Here is a 19660-nt window from a genome sequence, read left to right on the forward strand (position 1 = left end):
GACCTAGAAAAGAAACAAACTCCATTTATAGACAATTGGTCGAGACGACTAAGCGTACTTAAGACCAGGCTTAAGTCCCGTTGGTGCAACCGGCGTTAGTTCCATTCTAAAGCCAGGTCTTAACTAAGACCTACTTAGTAGTTACGACCATGGCTTAGTTAAGACCAGTTGGTGCAACCGGCCCAAGGACTGATCTGACTGGTTTGGAGACAGGCTGCCTGGGCGACCTGATTGGCTGCCTGGGTCACATGGTGTGCTGAGTGTTGGCTGGTGGAAAGCCCCGGTAGCTGCAGCCTGGCTTCCCACCAGAGACCAGGAGCACCACAACACCAACTGTACAAACTGCCACAACACCGGCCTCCATCTTGTCTCCTGACGTCTAAAGAACCGCCGAATGGCGGCTGTGGTCACTGCACACGGCGTCTCATTTAACGACAATAAAAAAACATATTTGGTCATAGTTTATCAAGATTATTTTACAATGTTGTGTTGCATTGTGATTATGATCCGTATTGTAAATGTTAACAACAAACCTTTGACCCTGGGTCTGACTTTTAATTTGGTTTGTCATTAAAGTCAGATCGTGTTTATTGTGTAGGCCTACTAAAGATGAGATTATTGTGTTATGTGCTGAGAGTCAGGTTGTTGTATTGTGTTGTATTGTGAACTAAAGTGAGATCATTGTTATGTTTTGTACTAAAGTGAGATCATTGTTGTCTTGTGTACTAAAGTGAGATTATCGTTGTGTTGTTGTGTACTAAAGTGAGATCATCGTTGTGTTGTTGTGTACTAAGTGAGATCATCGTTGTGTTGTTGTGTACTAAAGTGAGATTATCGTTGTGTTGTTGTGTACTAATGTGAGATCATTGTTGTGTTGTTGTGTACTAAAGTGAGATCATCGTTGTGTTGTGTTCCCTAGGTGGAGCAGGGTGAAGAGACAACACCGTCACCAGCGACATAACTCCTAAACTGCCAACACACAAAATGGCGTCCAGTGAAGTACGACCTGTAATGGTGGCGGGCGATTCCAGAGATACGAGAGCCTCACCGCCCACAGTGTCCATGGATACGCACAAACTTAACTTCTTAAATCGTCCAAGTGTTTGTTTGTGTGTGTGTGTGTGTGTGTGTGTGTGTGTGTGTGTGTGTGTGTGTGTGTGTGTGTGTGTGTGTGTGTGTGTGTGTGTGTGTGTGTGTGTGTGTGTTATAATGACAAGTTGCTTGTAGAGCAGGAGAGTCTCTCTGACTTTCCCTTTCCCTTTGACTCCTCTGGCAGAATCACAAAACACACACACTCCACACGCACACACACATTCAAACGTACCCACAACTGCGCGCACACACACACACACACACACACACACACACACACACACACACACACACACACACACACACACACACACACACACACACACACTCTCTCTCTCTCTCTCTCCCTTTCTCTCTCTCTCTCCCCCTCTCTTTCACACACACACGCACACGCACACGCACACACACACACACACTACGTTGTTTCCTGGTTAAAGAGGACCTAAAGTGTGTATATATCTCGTCACATGAGACTTCAGCAGTAATTGATAAATGTTCAGCCTAGTAAACCGATATCCAGCCAGCGTCGCCTCGTCTGAACCCACGCGGAGGAAAGAGTCAATTTCTCTTTCAGAAGACCACGGGGTTGATTTGATATCACTACTAATGACCTAGAAAAGAAACAAACTCCATTTAAAGACTATTGGTCGAGACGTATTCATGAGTCGCCAACATCGTTGGGTTCCACAATGTCATGCGAAATTGAAGCGTTCATGAGCGACCACAATCCCACAAAATAAGATCTCATAAAGCCGCCCCAGTGTAACATGAGCCTTAATCGATCAGAGGAGATTACCCCTCCCATGCGCGGCCATGTGAATGTTCCATGGCTAAGACCGGGCGTACTTAAGACCAGGCTTAAGTCCCGTTGGTGCAACCGGCGTTAGTTCCATTCTAACGCCAGGTCCTAACTAAGACCTACTTAGCAGTTACGACCAGGCTTAGTTAAGACCAGTTGGTGCAACCGGCCCAAGGACTGATCTGACTGGTTTGGAGACAAGCTGCCTGGGCGACCTGATTGGCTGCCTGGGTCACATGGTGTGCTGAGTGTTGGCTGGTGGAAAGCCCCGGTAGCTGCAGCCTGGCTTCCCGCCAGAGACCAGGAGCACCACAACACCAACTGTACAAACTGCCACAACACCGGCCTCCATCTTGTCTCCTGACTTCAAGAGAACCACTGAATGGCGGCTGTGGTCACTGCACACGGCGTCTGATTTAACGACAATAAAAAACATATATTTGGTCATAGTTTATCAAGATTATTTTACAATGTTGTGTTGCATTGTGATTATGATCCGTATTGTAAATGTTAACAACAAACCTTTGACCCTGGGTCTGACTTTTAATTTGGTTTGTCATTAAAGTCAGATCGTGTTTATTGTGTAGGCCTACTAAAGATGAGATTATTGTGTTATGTACTGAGAGTCAGGTTGTTGTATTGTGTACTAAAGTGAGATCATCGTTGTGTTGTTGTGTACTAATGTGAGATCATCGTTGTGTTGTTGTGTACTAAAGTGAGATCATCGTTGTGTTGTTGTGTACTAAGTGAGATCATCGTTGTGTTGTTGTGTACTAAAGTGAGATTATCGTTGTGTTGTTGTGTACTAATGTGAGATCATTGTTGTCTTGTGTACTAAAGTGAGATCATCGTTGTGTTGTTGTGTACTAAAGTGAGATCATTGTTGTCTTGTGTACTAAAGTGAGATTATCGTTGTGTTGTGTTGTTGTGTACTAATGTGAGATCATCGTTGTGTTGTTGTGTACTAAAGTGAGATCATCGTTGTGTTGTGTTGTTGTGTACTAAGTGAGATCATCGTTGTGTTGTTGTGTACCAAAGTGAGATCATCGTTGTGTTGTTGTGTACTAAAGTGAGATTATCGTTGTGTTGTTGTGTACTAAAGTGAGATCATCGTTGTGTTGTGTTCCCTAGGTGGAGCAGGGTGAAGAGACAACACCGTCACCAGCGACATAACTCCTAAACTGCCAACACACAAAATGGCGTCCAGTGTAGTATGACCTGTAATGGTGGTGGGCGATTCCAGAGATACGAGAGCCTCACCGCCCACGGTGTCCATGGTTACGCACAAACTTCACTTCTAAAATCGTCACAATGTGTGTGTGTGTGTGTGTGTGTGTGTGTGTGTGTGTGTGTGTGTGTGTGTGTGTGTGTGTGTGTGTGTGTGTTATAATGACAAGTTGCTTGTAGAGCAGGAGAGTCTCTCTGACTTTCCCTTTCCCTTTGACACCTCTGGCAGAATCACAAAGCAAACACACACACAATCTCTCTCCCTCTCCCCCCCCCTCTCTCTCTCTCTCTCTCCCTATCTCTCTTTCTCTCTCTCTTTCTCTCCCCGCCTCTAACCCTTTCTCGCTCCCTCTCCCCCCCTCTCCCCCCCCCCACACACACACACACACCAACACACACACACACACACACACACACACACACACACACACACACACACACACACACACACACACACACACACACACACACACACACACACACACACACACACACACACACACACACACACGTTGTTTCAAGGTTAAAGAGGACCTAAAGTGTGTATATATCTCGTCACATGAGACTTCAGCAGTAATTGATAAATGTTCAGCCTCGTAAACCGATATCCAGCCAGCGTCGCCTCGCCTGAACCCACGCTGAGGAAAGAGTCACTTTCTCTTTCAGAAGACCACGGGATTTACTTGACTACTAAGGACCTAGAAAATAAACACTCTGTGAGTGTTTGGTCAAGACCTTTTCTTGAGTCGCCAGCATTGTTGGGTTCCACAATGTTATGCAAATTTGAAGCGTTCATGAGCGACCACAATCCCACAAAATAAGATCTCATAAAGCCGCCCCAGTGTAACATGAGCCTTAATGGATCAGAGGAGATAACCCCTCCCACCTTATGACTCAGAGGAGATAACCCCTCCCACTCTATGGTCATAGGAGATAACCCCTCCCACTTTATGGCTCAGAGGAGATGACCCCTCCCACTCGTCACTCGTGCATGCATTCGCAGGCCGTGACTGACCTCTAGTGGAGGAGATGAGAGTAGGCTAGGGTGGGCCTACAACTGGTTTAAAGTAATAATAATAATAATAATACATTTAATTTAGAGGCGCCTTTCAAGACACCCAAGGTCACCTTACAGAGCATATAGTCATCATTCAAAACTATGTAAAACAGACTAGGAATAAAAGGAAAACAGAGGTTAAACATGAAGAATAATAATAATTAATAACACTCAAAGACGCCTAAAGTGAAGGGGGGACCTCACTAACCACCACCAATATGTAGCACCCACTTGGGTGATTATGAAAGTTATTTATTGAAAGTATTATGTATAAATGTTGCTGTTTTAGATAATGCATAATCAACAGCTGTTTTATAAAGTAACTAATGTACAGTTACTAATACATTACAGTTACTGATGTTATTAAGCAGCTGTTGCTGTTTAAGGTAGATAATGTGATTGCACCAAACAATGATATAAATTAAAGATCCCATGGCATGAAAATGTCACTTTCTGAGGTTTTCTAACATTAATATGAGTTCCCCTAGCCTACCTATGCTCCCCCAGTAGCTAGACATTTCGTTGGGTGTAAAACGAGCACTAGGCATTCTGCTCCGCCTTTGAAAAAACGAAGCGCAGACGCGCCATTTTGGAATTTTCCCTGTATGTCGTCATAAGGGGAGATGCCACCTCCCCTTTCTCTGCCTTGCCAGCCCAGAGGATATGGCCCGCCAATGAGCTACGAACTTTGGCTTTGACTCCTTGAAGTACACGAACTGCGACATGGAGAAGAAAGGGATCATCTCCCGCCGGAGGCCCGTTGCCCGTCGCACGTCAGCGGGCAGCCGCATCGGCGGTTCAGTCTACTTCAGATTGATGTGGAAGTGGAAGAACCAGAGACGTCGGAGAACCCGACGCAGTCGTTTGCGATTCATAATTTCGTCTGGAGGCGCACACAGCTTTTGGCCGTGATAATATGTATTACATGGAGGAGAAAGGGATTGTTGCCCGCGCATGTCTCCCGCTTGAGCCCCGCTTCCCGCTGCCCGGCTGCCGAGGGACCACCTCCTTGGCGCTCCCCGCTGCAGGAGGCGGTGGTGCCTCGGCAGCGAGGCTCCGGCGGGAGACAACCGCGGTCAACAATCCCTTTCTCCTCCATGTCGCGGTTCAGTCTACTTCAGATCGATGTGGACGTGGAAGAACCAGAGTTGTCGGAGAACCCGACACAGTCGTTTGAGATTCATAATACCGTCTGGAGGCTCACACAGCTTTTGGCTTAGATAATATATATTATATGATATAGATATCTATGTATAATATGAAGTGAGTCCTTAGCCCAAGTGAAGGAGTTCAAGTACCTCGGGGTCTTGTTCGCGAGTGAGGGTACGATGGAGCGTGAGATTGGCCGGAGAATCGGAGCAACGGCCAAAATTGTGTCACGGGCCCACAAATATCTATATTAAAGCCTCCATAAAGTAGCATGCCATGGGACCTTTAAGAAGTTAATGCAAAACACACAGATTCAGGAGTATCGCCTCCAAATGTATGCTGGGTAATAAATGTGTTAATCGCATAGCTGCCCCCAAAATCAATGCGTTGTCATCATTACTCGTCAACAAATTCAGACAGTCAAGGACTGTCAAATTTGAAACACGATTGTTCACGTTCCATGGATTTTTTTTTACCAAAGGTAACATTTGAATATGAAATAATATATGGGAATCACAGAGCTGGAGACTTGACGTGACATGAGACTGTGAGTCTGGACTCAGACTCCCTGCTGTGAGACTGGACTCTGACTCCCTGCTGTGAGACTGGACTCTGACTCCCTGCTGTGAGACTGGACTCTGACTCCCTGCTGTGAGACTGGACTACAGGGAGACTTGAGTTGACTTGACCACTTGGAGACTCTGGTCTCTCTCTCTAGAGACAGAAAGTAAAGACGTGGTCAGGTTCCATAAGGGCTGTTTTAAATGACCAGTGTATCATATCATCAAAGCATGCATCGTTAGTCTTTTGCTTTGTTATTGCAAAACACAATGCTTCCAAATGTATCCCTCCTTTGAACTGGTCTTCTGCCAGCCCAGATAACAGGAATGACTCCATGTGCCAAGCTAAAGTAGGCCTAGTGTTGCTGATGAATCAAACATCGGAATAAGAAGAAATATGACAAGAGAATGAAGCACGACGGACAAGAAGTGAAACAAGCAAATAAATAGATTGACCGTATTGTGGTATATATATTCTCCTAGACCGATATGTCCTCCTTAATATCTCTGTACCGTCTACCCCTCCCTGCTACTTATTGACCTCTGTACTAACCCCTCCCTGCTCCTTAATGACCTGTCTCTATACTGTCTAACCCCTCCCTGCTACTTAATGACCTGTCTGTACTGTCTAACCCCTACCTGCTCCTTAGTGTCTCTGTACTGTCTAACCCCTACCTGCTCCTTAATGACCTGTCTTACTGCCTAACCCCTACCTGCTCCTAAGTGTCTCTGTACTGTCTAACTAACCCCTACCTGCTCCTAAGTGTCTCTGTACTGTCTAACCCCTACCTGCTCCTTAATGACCTGTCTCTGTACTGTCTAACCCCTACCTGCTCCTTAATGACCTGTCTCTGTACTGTCTAACCCCTACCTGCTCCTTAATGACCTGTCTGTACCGTCTAACCCCTACCTGCTCCTTAATGACCTGTCTCTGTACTGTCTAACCCCTACCTGCTCCTTAATGACCTGTCTCTGTACTGTCCAACCCCTACCTGCTCCTTAATGACCTGTCTGTCTCTGTACTGTCTAACCCCTACCTGCTCCTTGATGACCTGTCTCTACTGTCTAACCCCTACCTGCTCCTTAATGACCTGTCTCTGTACTGTCTAACCCCTACCTGCTCCTTAATGACCTGTCTCTGTACTGTCTAACCCCTACCTGCTCCTTAGTGTCTCTGGATCTGAACAGCGTGTGTGTGGGTCCTAATTGACCGACCGCTCCATTAGTGGAGGGGGGCGGACACACACACACACACACACACACACACACACACACACACACACACACACACACACACACACACACACACACACACACACACACACACACACACACACACACACACACACACACACACACACACACACACACACCTCACTTTTGAGAACGGTGTTCTGATGCAGGTGTTTGTATCACAGCAGTACTTGATGGAGTTTAACGGCACCGTTAGTTTTCCCAATCAATCATTGTACAGAATCAACAGGAAACGGGAAAACTGGTGAACTAGAAACATCATTCTAAATGAACAATTAAGAGTCGGAACATGAGTGGAAATCTATCGGACAAAACTCACGCCGTCGTGGGACCCCATATCACTGCTGAACGGCTTTATTTGAACAGGGTTACATTTCAGTGTGTTTCGTTGACATACGCGACATTTCGGGAAAACACTTCGGAAATTCAACTCCAGATTCGAGATCGTCTGTTATCGGAGGTGAACGATTCAATTATTTTCTCTTCCCCTGAACAAAACAAATAAAAACAAAACATCCGATGAACTGATGAAACGTGACCTCATCAACACAATGACCTCATCAACACGATGACCTCATCAACACGATGACCTCATCAACTCGAGACGGAAACAACAATATTTACATCATAACTCACGACTTCCGTCCTAAAAACCTGTGTTTTCCCGGAGACAAACGTCACAGAACCGATATGATTTGTAGTTCATGAATGCAGTGCTGTCAGCTGTCAGTATATCTCTTCCCCCGATGACATCATCACCTAGATTACCCACAATCCCCCAGTAAAGTACAGCGTGCGTTAGGTTTGTATATCAAAAGCGGCGGAATTAAAAATATTTCTCCCGAAAAAAAATAAGGATTTAGAAAAGGTTTGATTTGGTTAATAATAATAATAATAATATTAATAGCGCTAGAAAAAAAAAAAATAGAAAAATATATACTTGTCGAATGGCAAATAAATTGCTGTTGGCATCACCCAAATCTTCGGCGGGTTGTCCTGGCAACGGAACAACGCCTAGACGGTCGTCATGGTGACCATGTGTCCTCAGAACCTGGTGTCTGGAGGGAGTCCAGCGTTGGAACCCGACGGATCCAGAGAACCCACCGGGTTCCTCGGAGTCCGTTCCCCCGTTGGCATGGAAACGCTCAACGCTGCGTTCCTAACTGATAAATAATCTCTTTGCCCCGACGGTTGCCATGACGCCATGGCAGCCATTTTGCTGGTGATTGAGGCAGAACCTGGGTGGACTCAGTGTTAAATTCTGAAACTTTCCGTTGAGCTCTTTGTGGGCGGTCTGGGTCACATGAATACGTGCGTGGGTTCCTCGTTCCTATAGATCCACGGTGCCTCAGTCCTGAGTAATCCAGAACAGACCGGTTCCAGCTCTAACAGTCCGGGCGGTTGTGGTTCGGTTCAGGCCATCTGAGCCGGGGGGGGGGGGGTTATGGTCTGTCCAGCTCCATTACAGCTCAGCACGTGGTCCATACAGACCGAAGGAACCGGGTTCAATCCTTCATCACTACCAATCCCAACCCCCCGTCTCCTCCACTCCCTCTCAGCCAATGAGCCGCCTCGCCTCAGACCATCCATGACCTCCGGAAAGCTTGAGGAGGCCTTCTGAGTCCGAGTCCACTGGGAGGCCTCACTGGAGTCCTGCTGGTCCTACCAGGACCTCCAGAGAGGAGATGCTGGGACCGAGCTGACCCTGACGCCAACGGGTCTGTGTACAGACGGGGCTACACCCCCCCCCCACCTTGTCTTGATGGCTATGCTACGTACACTAGCATAGCTATTAACACTAGCATGCGGTCTAGCAGGAACACTAGCTTACCATGACCACGAGGGAAGCATGAATGCAAGTGTCGCATGAACACTATTGTAGCATGAGCCCGAGTGTAGCATGAACACTAGCATAGCATGAACACTAGCATAGCCTGACTGCTAGCATAGCCTGACCGCTAGCGTAGCGTGAACGCTGGCGTAGCGTGAACGCTGGCGTAGCGTGAACGCTGGCGTAGCGTGAACGCTAGCGTAGCATGAAGACTAGCTTAGCATAAACACTAGCGTAGCATAACCTGCTTCCTGTTGGCAAAGTTCGAACATTATGAATGAGGCAGGATGTGTAAAGGACACACACACACACACACACACACACACACACACACACACACACACACACACACACACACACACACACACACACACACACACACACCTTTGTATTAGTGGTAGTGGATTGTGTAGAAGGTTTTTTTCAGAGACTGTCCATTGTCACGGTTCATGAATCAATAAAGATTTGACAAGATACCTACGAACAAGAGGAACTGTTCTCGGCCAATCAATGGACGGCTTGGAAACAGACCGCAGGTGCACTGAACAGACCAGTCAGAAGCGGTGTCAACCAACCCCGTCGTAATCACTCTCAACCAGATTGAACCGGATCCGGACCAGTGTGAAAGAATCTGGTTCAAACCACTCCAAACCAGGTTCGACCTGAGAACCTCAGAATCATCCTCAAACAGAAGTCCTGTTCAAACCCTTCTGAAGCGGTTTAAACCGGTACGACCCGGCACTCCAAGAGCCCGAACCGCTTCCGAAACCAGTCCCCAGAGACAAGGCACACTGATCGTCATGGTTGCAGACTAACTAAAGGGGGCGAGGCGAACTCTGGGAAGGGGGTGGGGCTAACTCAGGGGCAGCCATTGTGGAAGTCATTGGCGAGCAGGGTGCAGGGCTAATCAAAGGGGGGCGGGGCCAAATCAAGGAAGGGGGTGGGGGGGCGGAGTCTGAGGGGCAGCCACTGTGGAAGTCAGCGTTGGCGTCGGCCAGGACCTTGTTGCGGCGGGCGGGGCTAAATAAGGGGGGCGGGGCCATCTCAGGGGAAGGAGGCGGAGTCTCAGGGGCAGCCGCAGTGGAAGTCGGCGTTGGGGTCGGCCAGCACCTTCTTGCGGTGGGCGGCGGGCAGGCAGTCCAGGTGGAACCAGCCGTCGCACACGTCGCACTGGATCCACTGGACGGGGTCCCGCTGGGGCAGCCGGCAGCGGGGGGCCGCGCAGGGCTCCGGGGCCCCGGCCACGCCCCCCTCCCCCCCCTCCTCGTCCGAGGAGCCCGAGGAGGAGGAGGAGGAGGAGCTGGAGGAGGAGGAGGCGGAGGAGGTGGAGGAGGAGGAGGAGGAGGAGGGGGAGGGCAGGGAGGGGCGGGGGAGGAGGGGGTGTTTCCTGGGACGCCCACGTCTCTTACTGAGGAGAGAGAGAGAGGAGGGGATTAGATGACCGGTATAAATATATATATTGTGATGCTGCCATTGTTACACCGGTCGTCTCGACTGCACTTTACTCTCAGGACCTAAAACGATACACAGCAACGGACGGAGACACCTGATGATTACAACAATAGGCCACGCCCAGCCACGAGTACGAGACCCGTGGGTGAACTTTAGTGTTACCTTTTTCGTATTTTGCTTGTTTCATAATAATGTTATAATTATGTTTTGAATCGACGATCTAACTTCATTAAATGGTTTTAGAATTTGGATATTCCTCTCAAACAGGCCCAGAGAGGAGAGAGGAGAGAGAGAAGAGGGGAGGGAGAGAGGGAGGAGAGGAGAGGGAGAGAGGAGAGAGGAGGGAGAGGAGACGGAGAAGAGGGGAGGGAGAGAGGGAGGAGAGACGAGAGAGAGAGAGGAGACAGAGAAGAGGGGAGGGAGGAGATGAGAGAGGGAGGAGAGGAGAGGAGAGGAGAGAGGAGACAGAAGAGAGGAGAGGAGAGGGAGAGAGGAGAGAGGGATGAGAGGAGAGGAGAGGGAGAGAGGAGAGAGGATGAGAGGAGAGAGGAGGGAGAGGGAGAGAGGAGGGAGAGAGGAGACAGAGATGAGAGAGGGAGGAGATGAGAGAGGGAGGAGAGGAGAGAGGGAGGAGATAAGAGGAGGGGAGAGGGAGGAGAGAGTGAGAAGCGTTGATAGAAGGAGCGGTGGAATGAGATCACCGTGTTCGGGCTCAGGTCGTTACTCCGGCGGTTCATACATTTACTCCGTCTGTTGTGTCGTTAGCCGTTAGCCGTTTTAATGAAACTTTACAAATCTCTCCCGGCTCCACCACGGCTGTGCAGCGTGGGACCAACCGCCCTGTAAACGCACTCGCCGCCGCTACATTACACACGTCTTATTAGCATCCGGGCGCTTTGTTAGCCCCGGCGCTGATTAACGTCGCGTTCCAAGATTTGCGCTCGCTGTGCTCCTTGGTTTTCCGAACGCCGCGGCTCTGTGTATGGAACGCCGAACGCGTAATCACGACATCCCGGGACGTTATCTCCTAGACGCTCCCTTGCTAGGGTGAGATGCTTGAACTATGCTATGTATCCAAGTCTTGGTGTGGATGAGGAGGGCAGAACTATACTAATCCCGCTATCACATGCCAACACCGGCTCACTATGCTAACACCTGCTAACTAACCATCTTCCCACTAACTACTCCTGCTAACACGTGCTAAGCATGTTAACACAACGCTCACTACTCTACCAGAGGCTGATGTCATGAAGATATCGGTTACACAGGCTTAACACACTCGAAACGACAATCCATGCTAACAGCAGCTAACCGGGCTAACACAAGCTAACCAGGCAAACACGGGCTCACCACCGGCTAACCATCTTCACACTAACTTATCCTGTTAACACATGCTAACACAACTATTTCTGCTAACGTGTGCTAACTATGCTAATGCTAACACAGGCTCACTATGCTATCACAAGCCAACCCCGCGCCGATGCTTACCCGGCGGCGAGGTGGAAGCCGTTGAAGGGGACCCTCCCGCCCTCCTCCCCCTGCAGGCGGAGCGAGGGGGAGGCCAGGCTGTAGCTCTCCCCCCCGACCACCAGGGGGGAGTACACCGGCGAGCTGTGGGCACGCCGACGGCCCCTCTGCGCCGGCGAATAGGAGTGCTGCAGGGCGGCGCCGGCGGAAGAGGAGGAGGCGGGGCCTGAGGAGGAGAACACGCCCCTGTGCGGCTGCGGCGGCGGCGGCGGGGGCAGCCGGGGGGCCAGGCGCACCAGGTGGGTCTCGGGGTCGCGGTGCACGGTGAAGGAGCCCCCGGCCGGGCGGGGGGGCTGCTGGTGCAGCGCGCTGTTGGTCACGGCGCCGTGGTAACTGCCGATGGTGCGCGTGCCGGCGGGGAACGGCCGCGCCTCGAAGGGGCGCCGGGCGTCGCCGGCGCGGTGACCTCCGACCCGCTGGAGGGGGCCGGGCGGGGGGGCCGAGGGGTCCGACTCGGAGCGGTAGAGGCGGCGGCGCTTCTTGCCGCGGACCCTGAGGGCCTCCTCGCCACCTCCTCCTCCTGGGGGAGCTGTGGTCAGGATGAGGAGGAGTTATACTCACATTGTTTACATTCAGACGCTTCTACCCAGAGCGACTTACAATCAAGACATTGGTCAGGAGAAAGAGAAGCAACAATATACCACTGTGGGTACGGTGAGGACGTTCATAGGACCGAGTGCCAAGCACTAACCATCACTAGGTTAACCCACTCCCCGTGTACAACAAAAGGTAGCTAGGAGAAGGTGCTACGCCATGCTAAGTACGACGTACAATAAGTGCGTGGGTTAGAGATAGGTGGTACTTCGTTATGAACTAGGGCTGCTCGATTTGGGAAAAAATGTGAATCAACAAAAGTCATGAGGAAAGTCATGACACGCAGATACTAGCTAGGCTAGCTCCTTGCCTTACTCCTCATGTGACGGAGATGTGGGAATAGATTCATATATCTCTCTCTCTCTCTCTCTCTCTCTCTCTCTCTCTCTCTCTCTCTCTCTCTCTCTCTCTCTCTCTCTCTCTCTCTCTCTCTCTCTCTCTCTCTCTCTCTCTCTCTCTCTCTCTCTCTCTCTCTCTCTCTCTCGATTACAATTCGGCCTTTCCCTGTGTTTTAGTGACATCACAAGTGGGCGTGTCCACCTAGATGTACACTGCATAGATCAGCCTACCGAGTGGACTGTAGCAAAGCGTTGCTGATCTAGGCATCGTTCCTCTAGGTGGACACGCCTGTGATGTCACTAAAACACAGGCAGACGTGCCAGCTTATTTAAAACTCTCTCTCACACACACACACACACACACACACACACACACACACACACACACACACACACACACACACACACACACACACACACACACACACACACACACACACACACACACACACACACACACACACACACACACACCTGGGCGGGGCTCGTCCGAGCTGTCGTCCTCCAGCAGCACCGTGTGCGCCGACTTCCTGCGGCTCCTCGAGGAGGACGGGCCGGGGCCTGTCCTGGCGGTGGGCGGGGCCGACCCCCCCTCGGTCGTCGTCACGGCGACGCCGGCGGCGGCGGCGGCGGGGGGCGGGGGGAAGGGCGGCGGGGTGGAGGGGGGCAGCAGCAGCGAGGAGAGGCCCGTGGCCAGCGGGGGGGAGGAGGAGGAGGAGGAGGAGGAGGAGCAGGAGGCGTGGCCGCGGCGGAAGCGCCAGGCGCTGCCCTTCATCTTGCTGAGGCTGCCGATGGAGCTGAGGATGACCGTGGCGCGGCTCAGGCACAGCTTGGACATGCCCTCCGCCGCGCGCTGGTCCTGGCTGGTCCGGATCCGGTTCTGCAGGTCCGACGAGAAGCTGCCCGCCTGCCGGGGATACCAGGGGTCAGGGGTCACCAGAGGTAATGCCCCCCCCCAGTCGGGTCCCATTGTACACTAGGGGTGGGAATCTCTTGGCACCTCCGATTATGAGGTCAACGATTCGATTCTGAGGCGATTATCGATGGCACAATTTTTTTTATGTACATTTCCATGCGTAATGTTCAGAAATATATATATTAGTGCTGTCAAGCGATTAAAGTCATTAATCGCGATTAATCGCATTAATGCCATAGTTAACTCACGATTAATCGCAAGCAATCGCGATTAATCTTAAAGTGTTTTTTCTATGCTAAATATCCCTTGATTTTTTTGTCTCATTAATTGTTCTAATTGTAATGCTCTTATCAACATGGTGAAGTGCATCGACTTGCCTTGTGCAAATGATGTTTTTTTCATTGATAACAACATTGGCATATACTGATCGAAACAGGACGATACAAAAAAAAAGCCTATAGAGCAATTAAACGATGAACATACAAACATACTGCCTTGAACACAGCAGTCAGGCTACTGCTTCTTTGTTTTGAGCCAAAGAAAAAAAAATTTGGTTTGCGTTAACGCCGTTAATAACGCGTTTAACTGACAGCACTAATATATATACATCTGGGTTCGCTACTCAGAGTTTGCTAATCACTTCCTACTTTTGTGATGATCATTAAAGACATCAACAGATGAATTAACTTATCTAACGTTTCATAAGAGAGAAAGCTTTTGTCACAATTATGACTTTCTATGAACACTGCAATAATCAATGCAGCTTGCATTATAACACAATATGGAAGCATGCAAAAAATAGGTTTCGGTTTTATTTTCTTTCTAATCTTTCTTTTCTATGTCATTAAAGGAAAAGCTGCTCTTGAATTAGAAGGAGTTCTTGTGTCTGGCTGTGAGTTTGCGCGCATGTTATGCGTAGGCTGAATCGCAATCGTGTCGAGTCAAATCTGATTGGCCAATACACACTGAAGATAAATTCAATGATTTTAAAATTATAAAAGTTATCCCTCTCTGGCGAACAGAATGTTGCAGCAGGCAAAATAAATAAATAAATATATATATATTTTTTAATTCCGATTATTAATTTATCAGCAGAATCTTTGATGCATCGAAGAATCGATTATTTTTCCGACCCCCATTGTACACCATGCCCCACCTAGTGGTCAGCCTCGGTAGGGCCTCCTCAAGCCCAGCTGGGTCTCCGTCTCTCCCTATCCTCTATCCTAGTGTCCTATATCCATTCCCAATATCCTATATCCTGTCCTAGCATCCTATCCTCTGCCCTAATATCCTATCCTCTATCCTATGCTTTTTCCTGTATCCTATCCTAGTATCCTATATTCTATATCCACCCTCTATCCTCCGTCCTCTATCCTATCCTCTACCCTATTATCCTATATCCTATCCTCTACCCTAGTATCCTATATCCTATCGTTATGGCCTATCCTAGGATCCTATCCTCTACCCTATATCCTATCCTCTACCCTAGTATCCTATATCCTATATTCTATATCCACCCTCTATCCTCCGTCCTCTATCCTATCCTCTACCCTAGTATCCTATATCCTATCCTCTACCCTAGTATCCTATATCCTATCGTTATGGCCTATCCTAGTATCCTATCCTCTACCCTATATCCTATCCTCTACCCTAGTATCCTATATCCTATCGTTATGGCCTATCCTAGTATCCTATCCTCTACCCTATATCCTATCCTCTACCCTAGTATCCTATATCCTATCGTTATGGCCTATCCTAGTATCCTATCCTCTACCCTATATCCTATCCTCTACCCTAGTATCCTATATCCTATCGTTATGGCCTATCCTAGTATCCTATCCTCTACCCTATATCCTATCCTCTACCCTAGTATCCTATATCCTATCGTTATGGCCTATCCTAGTATCCTATCCTCTACCCTATATCCTATCCTCTACCCTAGTATCCTATATCCTATCGTTATGGCCTATCCTAGTATCCTATCCTCTACCCTATATCCTATCCTAGCCTCTACCCTAGAATCCTATATCCTTTCGTTTATGTCCTATCCTAGTATCCTATCCTCTATCGTAGTATCCTATCCTTTCCTATCCTAGTATCCTATATTCTATCCTCTATCCTAACCTATATCCTATATATGAGGTGGATATAAAAAGAGTTCCAGATAGACTAACTCATATCTGATCAGTGTTGCTGTGGTAACAGCAGAATCCCCCATCCTGGTTTATTCCTTACTCGTTACTTCATCATGTAAACGTATTAAAGTGCCCAACAACTGACCCGTCGGACCATGTGACCCTGACACACCTTGTGATGTCGTTACACAAACGCACAAACTACACAAACCAAAAGTGAAACTCACCTTGGGGATCGTGATGGCATCGAAGTCCAGAGGGCGAACCTTGACCTTCTGGAAGAGGAAGTAGAACTCTGAGCTGGGGCGAATCCGATTGGCCGCCGAAGCTCAGGGTGTCACCGTCCGAGAGCTCCCATTGGTCACCGGGCTGGAGGCGGACCTCGTTGACCCAGGTGCCTAGCGAGGAGAAGGAGCTGATTGATTGTTTGCATTTATAGTCTAGGGTAGTCTGTGAGAATCAACCCCTTTAGTTTAGTACACTGTGTGACAACACAGTGTGTGTGTGTTTGTCCGCTTCCTGTTATTGTCCTGCCTCTTGTGTGCGTTAGTAAGCAGATGTCGGAGGCGTACGTGCACACACACACACACAGAGAGAGAGAGAGAGAGAGAGAGCGAGAGAGACTGTTGTGAGCTCAGATGTGATAGAGAACCTGAATGTGTTCTCCGGTTCGAGGTGAATCTCTCTCTCTCTCTCTCTCTCTCTCTCTCTCTCTCTCTCTCTCTCTCTCTCTCTCTCTCTCTCTCTCTCTCTCTCTCTCTCTCTCTCCTCTCTCTCTCTCTCTCTCTCTCTCTCTCTCTCTCTCTCTCTCTCTCTCTCTCTCTCTCTCTCTCTCTCTCTCTCTCTCTCTCTCTCTCTCTCTCTCTCTCTCTCTCTCACCATGGCTGCTGCGGTCCTTGATGTGGACCGTCCACCCCCCGTCATCGTCCTCCTCCTCCTGCTCCTTTGGCTCCGCCCCCTCGGCACCAGGCCCCGCCTCCCGTTCCGTGTGCAGCTCGGCGTGGATGCGCGACACGCTGGCCGCCTCCAGCGTGACGTCACAGAGCTCGGGGGCGCGGCCTAACCGGAACACGCAGGAGGGCAGCGCCGGGCGGAAGGTATACAGGTCCCTGGCCACGCCCCCCGCCGACGAGCCAATCCGCAGCAGCTGGAAGCACGGCTGCACCCCGGACAGCATGACTGACAGCCGGGCCGGTCAATCGGAGACGTCCGTCGGGCCACCACCGCCGTCGACGCGACCCTGGTCGGCCAATCGGATCGCAGGTTCCCGCGCCTCCCTGGGGGGTCCTTATAGGGACGCGCGATCCATCGTTGATAAGGCTACGGCTAAGCTAAGCTAAGGTAAAATAAGCTAATTTCCGCTAGCATTAACCAAGCCAACATTAGCTAGGCGGAAGCTAACGGGACAGGCGTTTCTGCTGACGCCGCGGCTCAGCTAGCATCACCCTTCAAAACACGTTGGGGTCCTTCTGTGTGTTTTACTGTACTGTGATGTACTTTACTGTGCAACAGCGCACAGCAGTGTCGTGGTTCCCCTGTTGCCAAAACGTCCTTTCTAAGACCGAATCTGTTGTGTTCACTTTCGCTCAAGTTAAACACAAGTGGCTGCGGATTAAGTCTCCGGAGGAATTGACTATTAGCTCTGGGGTTGCTGGTCCGAAACCCCAGATTTAAAACTCACTAAATCCACCTTGAAAGGTGGAGTGTGAATAAGAGTGGACTCACCAGAAGCTGAACGATTTATACTTAAGACTAGATTAAAAAACTAGATTAACTAGGTTTAAAACTGTTTAGTAGAAAGGAGTATAAACGGCCTATTGTGGTTTGAACCCCGCTTGGCATCACGGATCGTAGTGTTGACGTCTGTCCCCCTGAGGACCGTCAGATCTGGAGGAGAGACAGAGGGACTCTCATTAGATGGAGATATGATGTCTTACATTATGGATTATGAAGCGTTATTAACAGATGTTATGCACCAGAGAGGTCTTCCCTTTCGAGGCTTTTTACTTTATTTTTCGAGGTTCTGCATGAAATCAACAACATGGCAACGTTTAACACACACAACTCTCAGATCGATGAATAATAATCGATTTATTACGATGTACTACACTGCAATAATAATAATAATGTAGTGCATGTAGCGTATAGGGTTGGCTACGTATCCTGAATAAACACACGCACACACACGCACACACACACAGACGCCCAATGGAAGTCGAACTCGTGTAACCAACACACAAAGCAAGCATCGACTGCCGGACGTCTTGCGGGGTTAAAATATCACATTTCACCCAAAACACACAATAAGAACCGTCCCAGCGCAAACGAGACTCGACCAGAGCGCGTTTCGGACCGGGACTCGTCCCGATGTCACCGCTTTCTGCAGGCAGAAGAAGTACAACCCCGATGAAAGTCGCAGCTCGCTGTCACTCACGGATAGAAGAGGCGGATTTCGCGTCGGTCAGATCTCGCAATCGCGCTCCGAAAAGCGGACCTGACATCGCGGACGGCTCGTGCGAGGCGTGCATCGGGTGCACGCGTGGAAATGCGTGATGTTTTCCCGCAGATTGATCGCCCTTGTAGGCCACTATCTCCTCACGGGCTCTTCTCGTTCCGTCCTCCCAGGAAGTCCTTTGAAATTTGGCGCGCCGGTTCGAGGTTTCCTTGGGCGAAAACCCTACGCAACTTCCCGTTGGCCGCGTGCCAGGGCGCCTTCTCAGCGGGTTGTGACGTCAGTGGTACGCCCCAGCCGTGGGGTTGCTAGAGTTTAGTGGATGGTCCGTCCTTTATGTACGCCCCAGCCGTGGGGTTATACATCAGCACAGATGGTCCGTCCTGTATGTACGCCCCAGTCGTGGGGTATTAGATCAGCGCAGATGGTCCGTCCTTTATGTAGGCTACGTTAAGACCTCATGTATGCATGCATTAATGAGCGCATATTAATACAATAATCTATATATGATATAAATTATATTATAATAAATATGATATTATTATATCATATTTATATGACATATATATCAATACATATAGTATCATATCATATATATATATATATATATATATATATATATAAAAAAAAAAGCTTATATATATAATGATATAATTCATATTGTTTATGAGGTTGATTGTAGTAGATTTTAGATTGCAATCTGTGTATTTGATGTCTTTAAACGATATATTGTTATATATTGTGGAGAGATACTGAATAGAAACTTTCAAACAAGGCTGCTGCAATGTGAAGGGTTTCTTGAAGGTTATATCAACTGGTATTATTCGTTCAACTCAGACAACCCTTTGATGATGGTCCATGCTGCTTAAAACTATATTTCATATTGTTTAAATTCTGTCTTACATTAACCCTAACCCTTTAATGGAAGGTATACTATGTATATAAGCATGACTGATATCAATGATTGCAATGCATATAGAATATCTACAATATAGGACCTAAAAACCTAATACCTACATTTAAACATCTCTAACCTTGTAACTAAACGTGAGCGTCTCTTACCTAGTACCAGATCTTAACCAGCTATAACCTAATACCAAACGTAACCATCTCTAACCTAATATCTAAACTTAACCATTACTAACCTAATACCTAAACTAACCATCTCTAATCTAAGACATTAACCAACCACCTCGAACCTAATACCTAAAACCTAAACTAACCACCTTTAACCCAACGTCCTAAACTTAAAACAGGACCTATTATGCTTTTTCGAC

General features: G+C 48.6%; 1 protein-coding gene across 1 annotated transcript; it reads right to left on the reverse strand.

The window, feature by feature from the left end:
- Nucleotides 1–7476: 7476 nt before the first annotated feature.
- tcf19l (transcription factor 19 (SC1), like) lies at nucleotides 7477–18638 on the reverse strand. Its single transcript, XM_060043848.1, is given in 7 exon segments — nucleotides 7477–10377; nucleotides 11910–12477; nucleotides 13355–13787; nucleotides 16159–16234; nucleotides 16236–16329; nucleotides 16811–17818; nucleotides 18366–18638. Coding segments are annotated over 6 exon segments (1812 nt in total). The 5' UTR covers nucleotides 17109–17818; nucleotides 18366–18638; the 3' UTR covers nucleotides 7477–10034.
- Between the last annotated feature and the right edge of the window lie 1022 nt (nucleotides 18639–19660).

The sequence above is a fragment of the Gadus macrocephalus genome, chromosome 22 (assembly GCF_031168955.1).
Source record: "Gadus macrocephalus chromosome 22, ASM3116895v1".
NCBI classification, from domain to species: domain Eukaryota; kingdom Metazoa; phylum Chordata; class Actinopteri; order Gadiformes; family Gadidae; genus Gadus; species Gadus macrocephalus.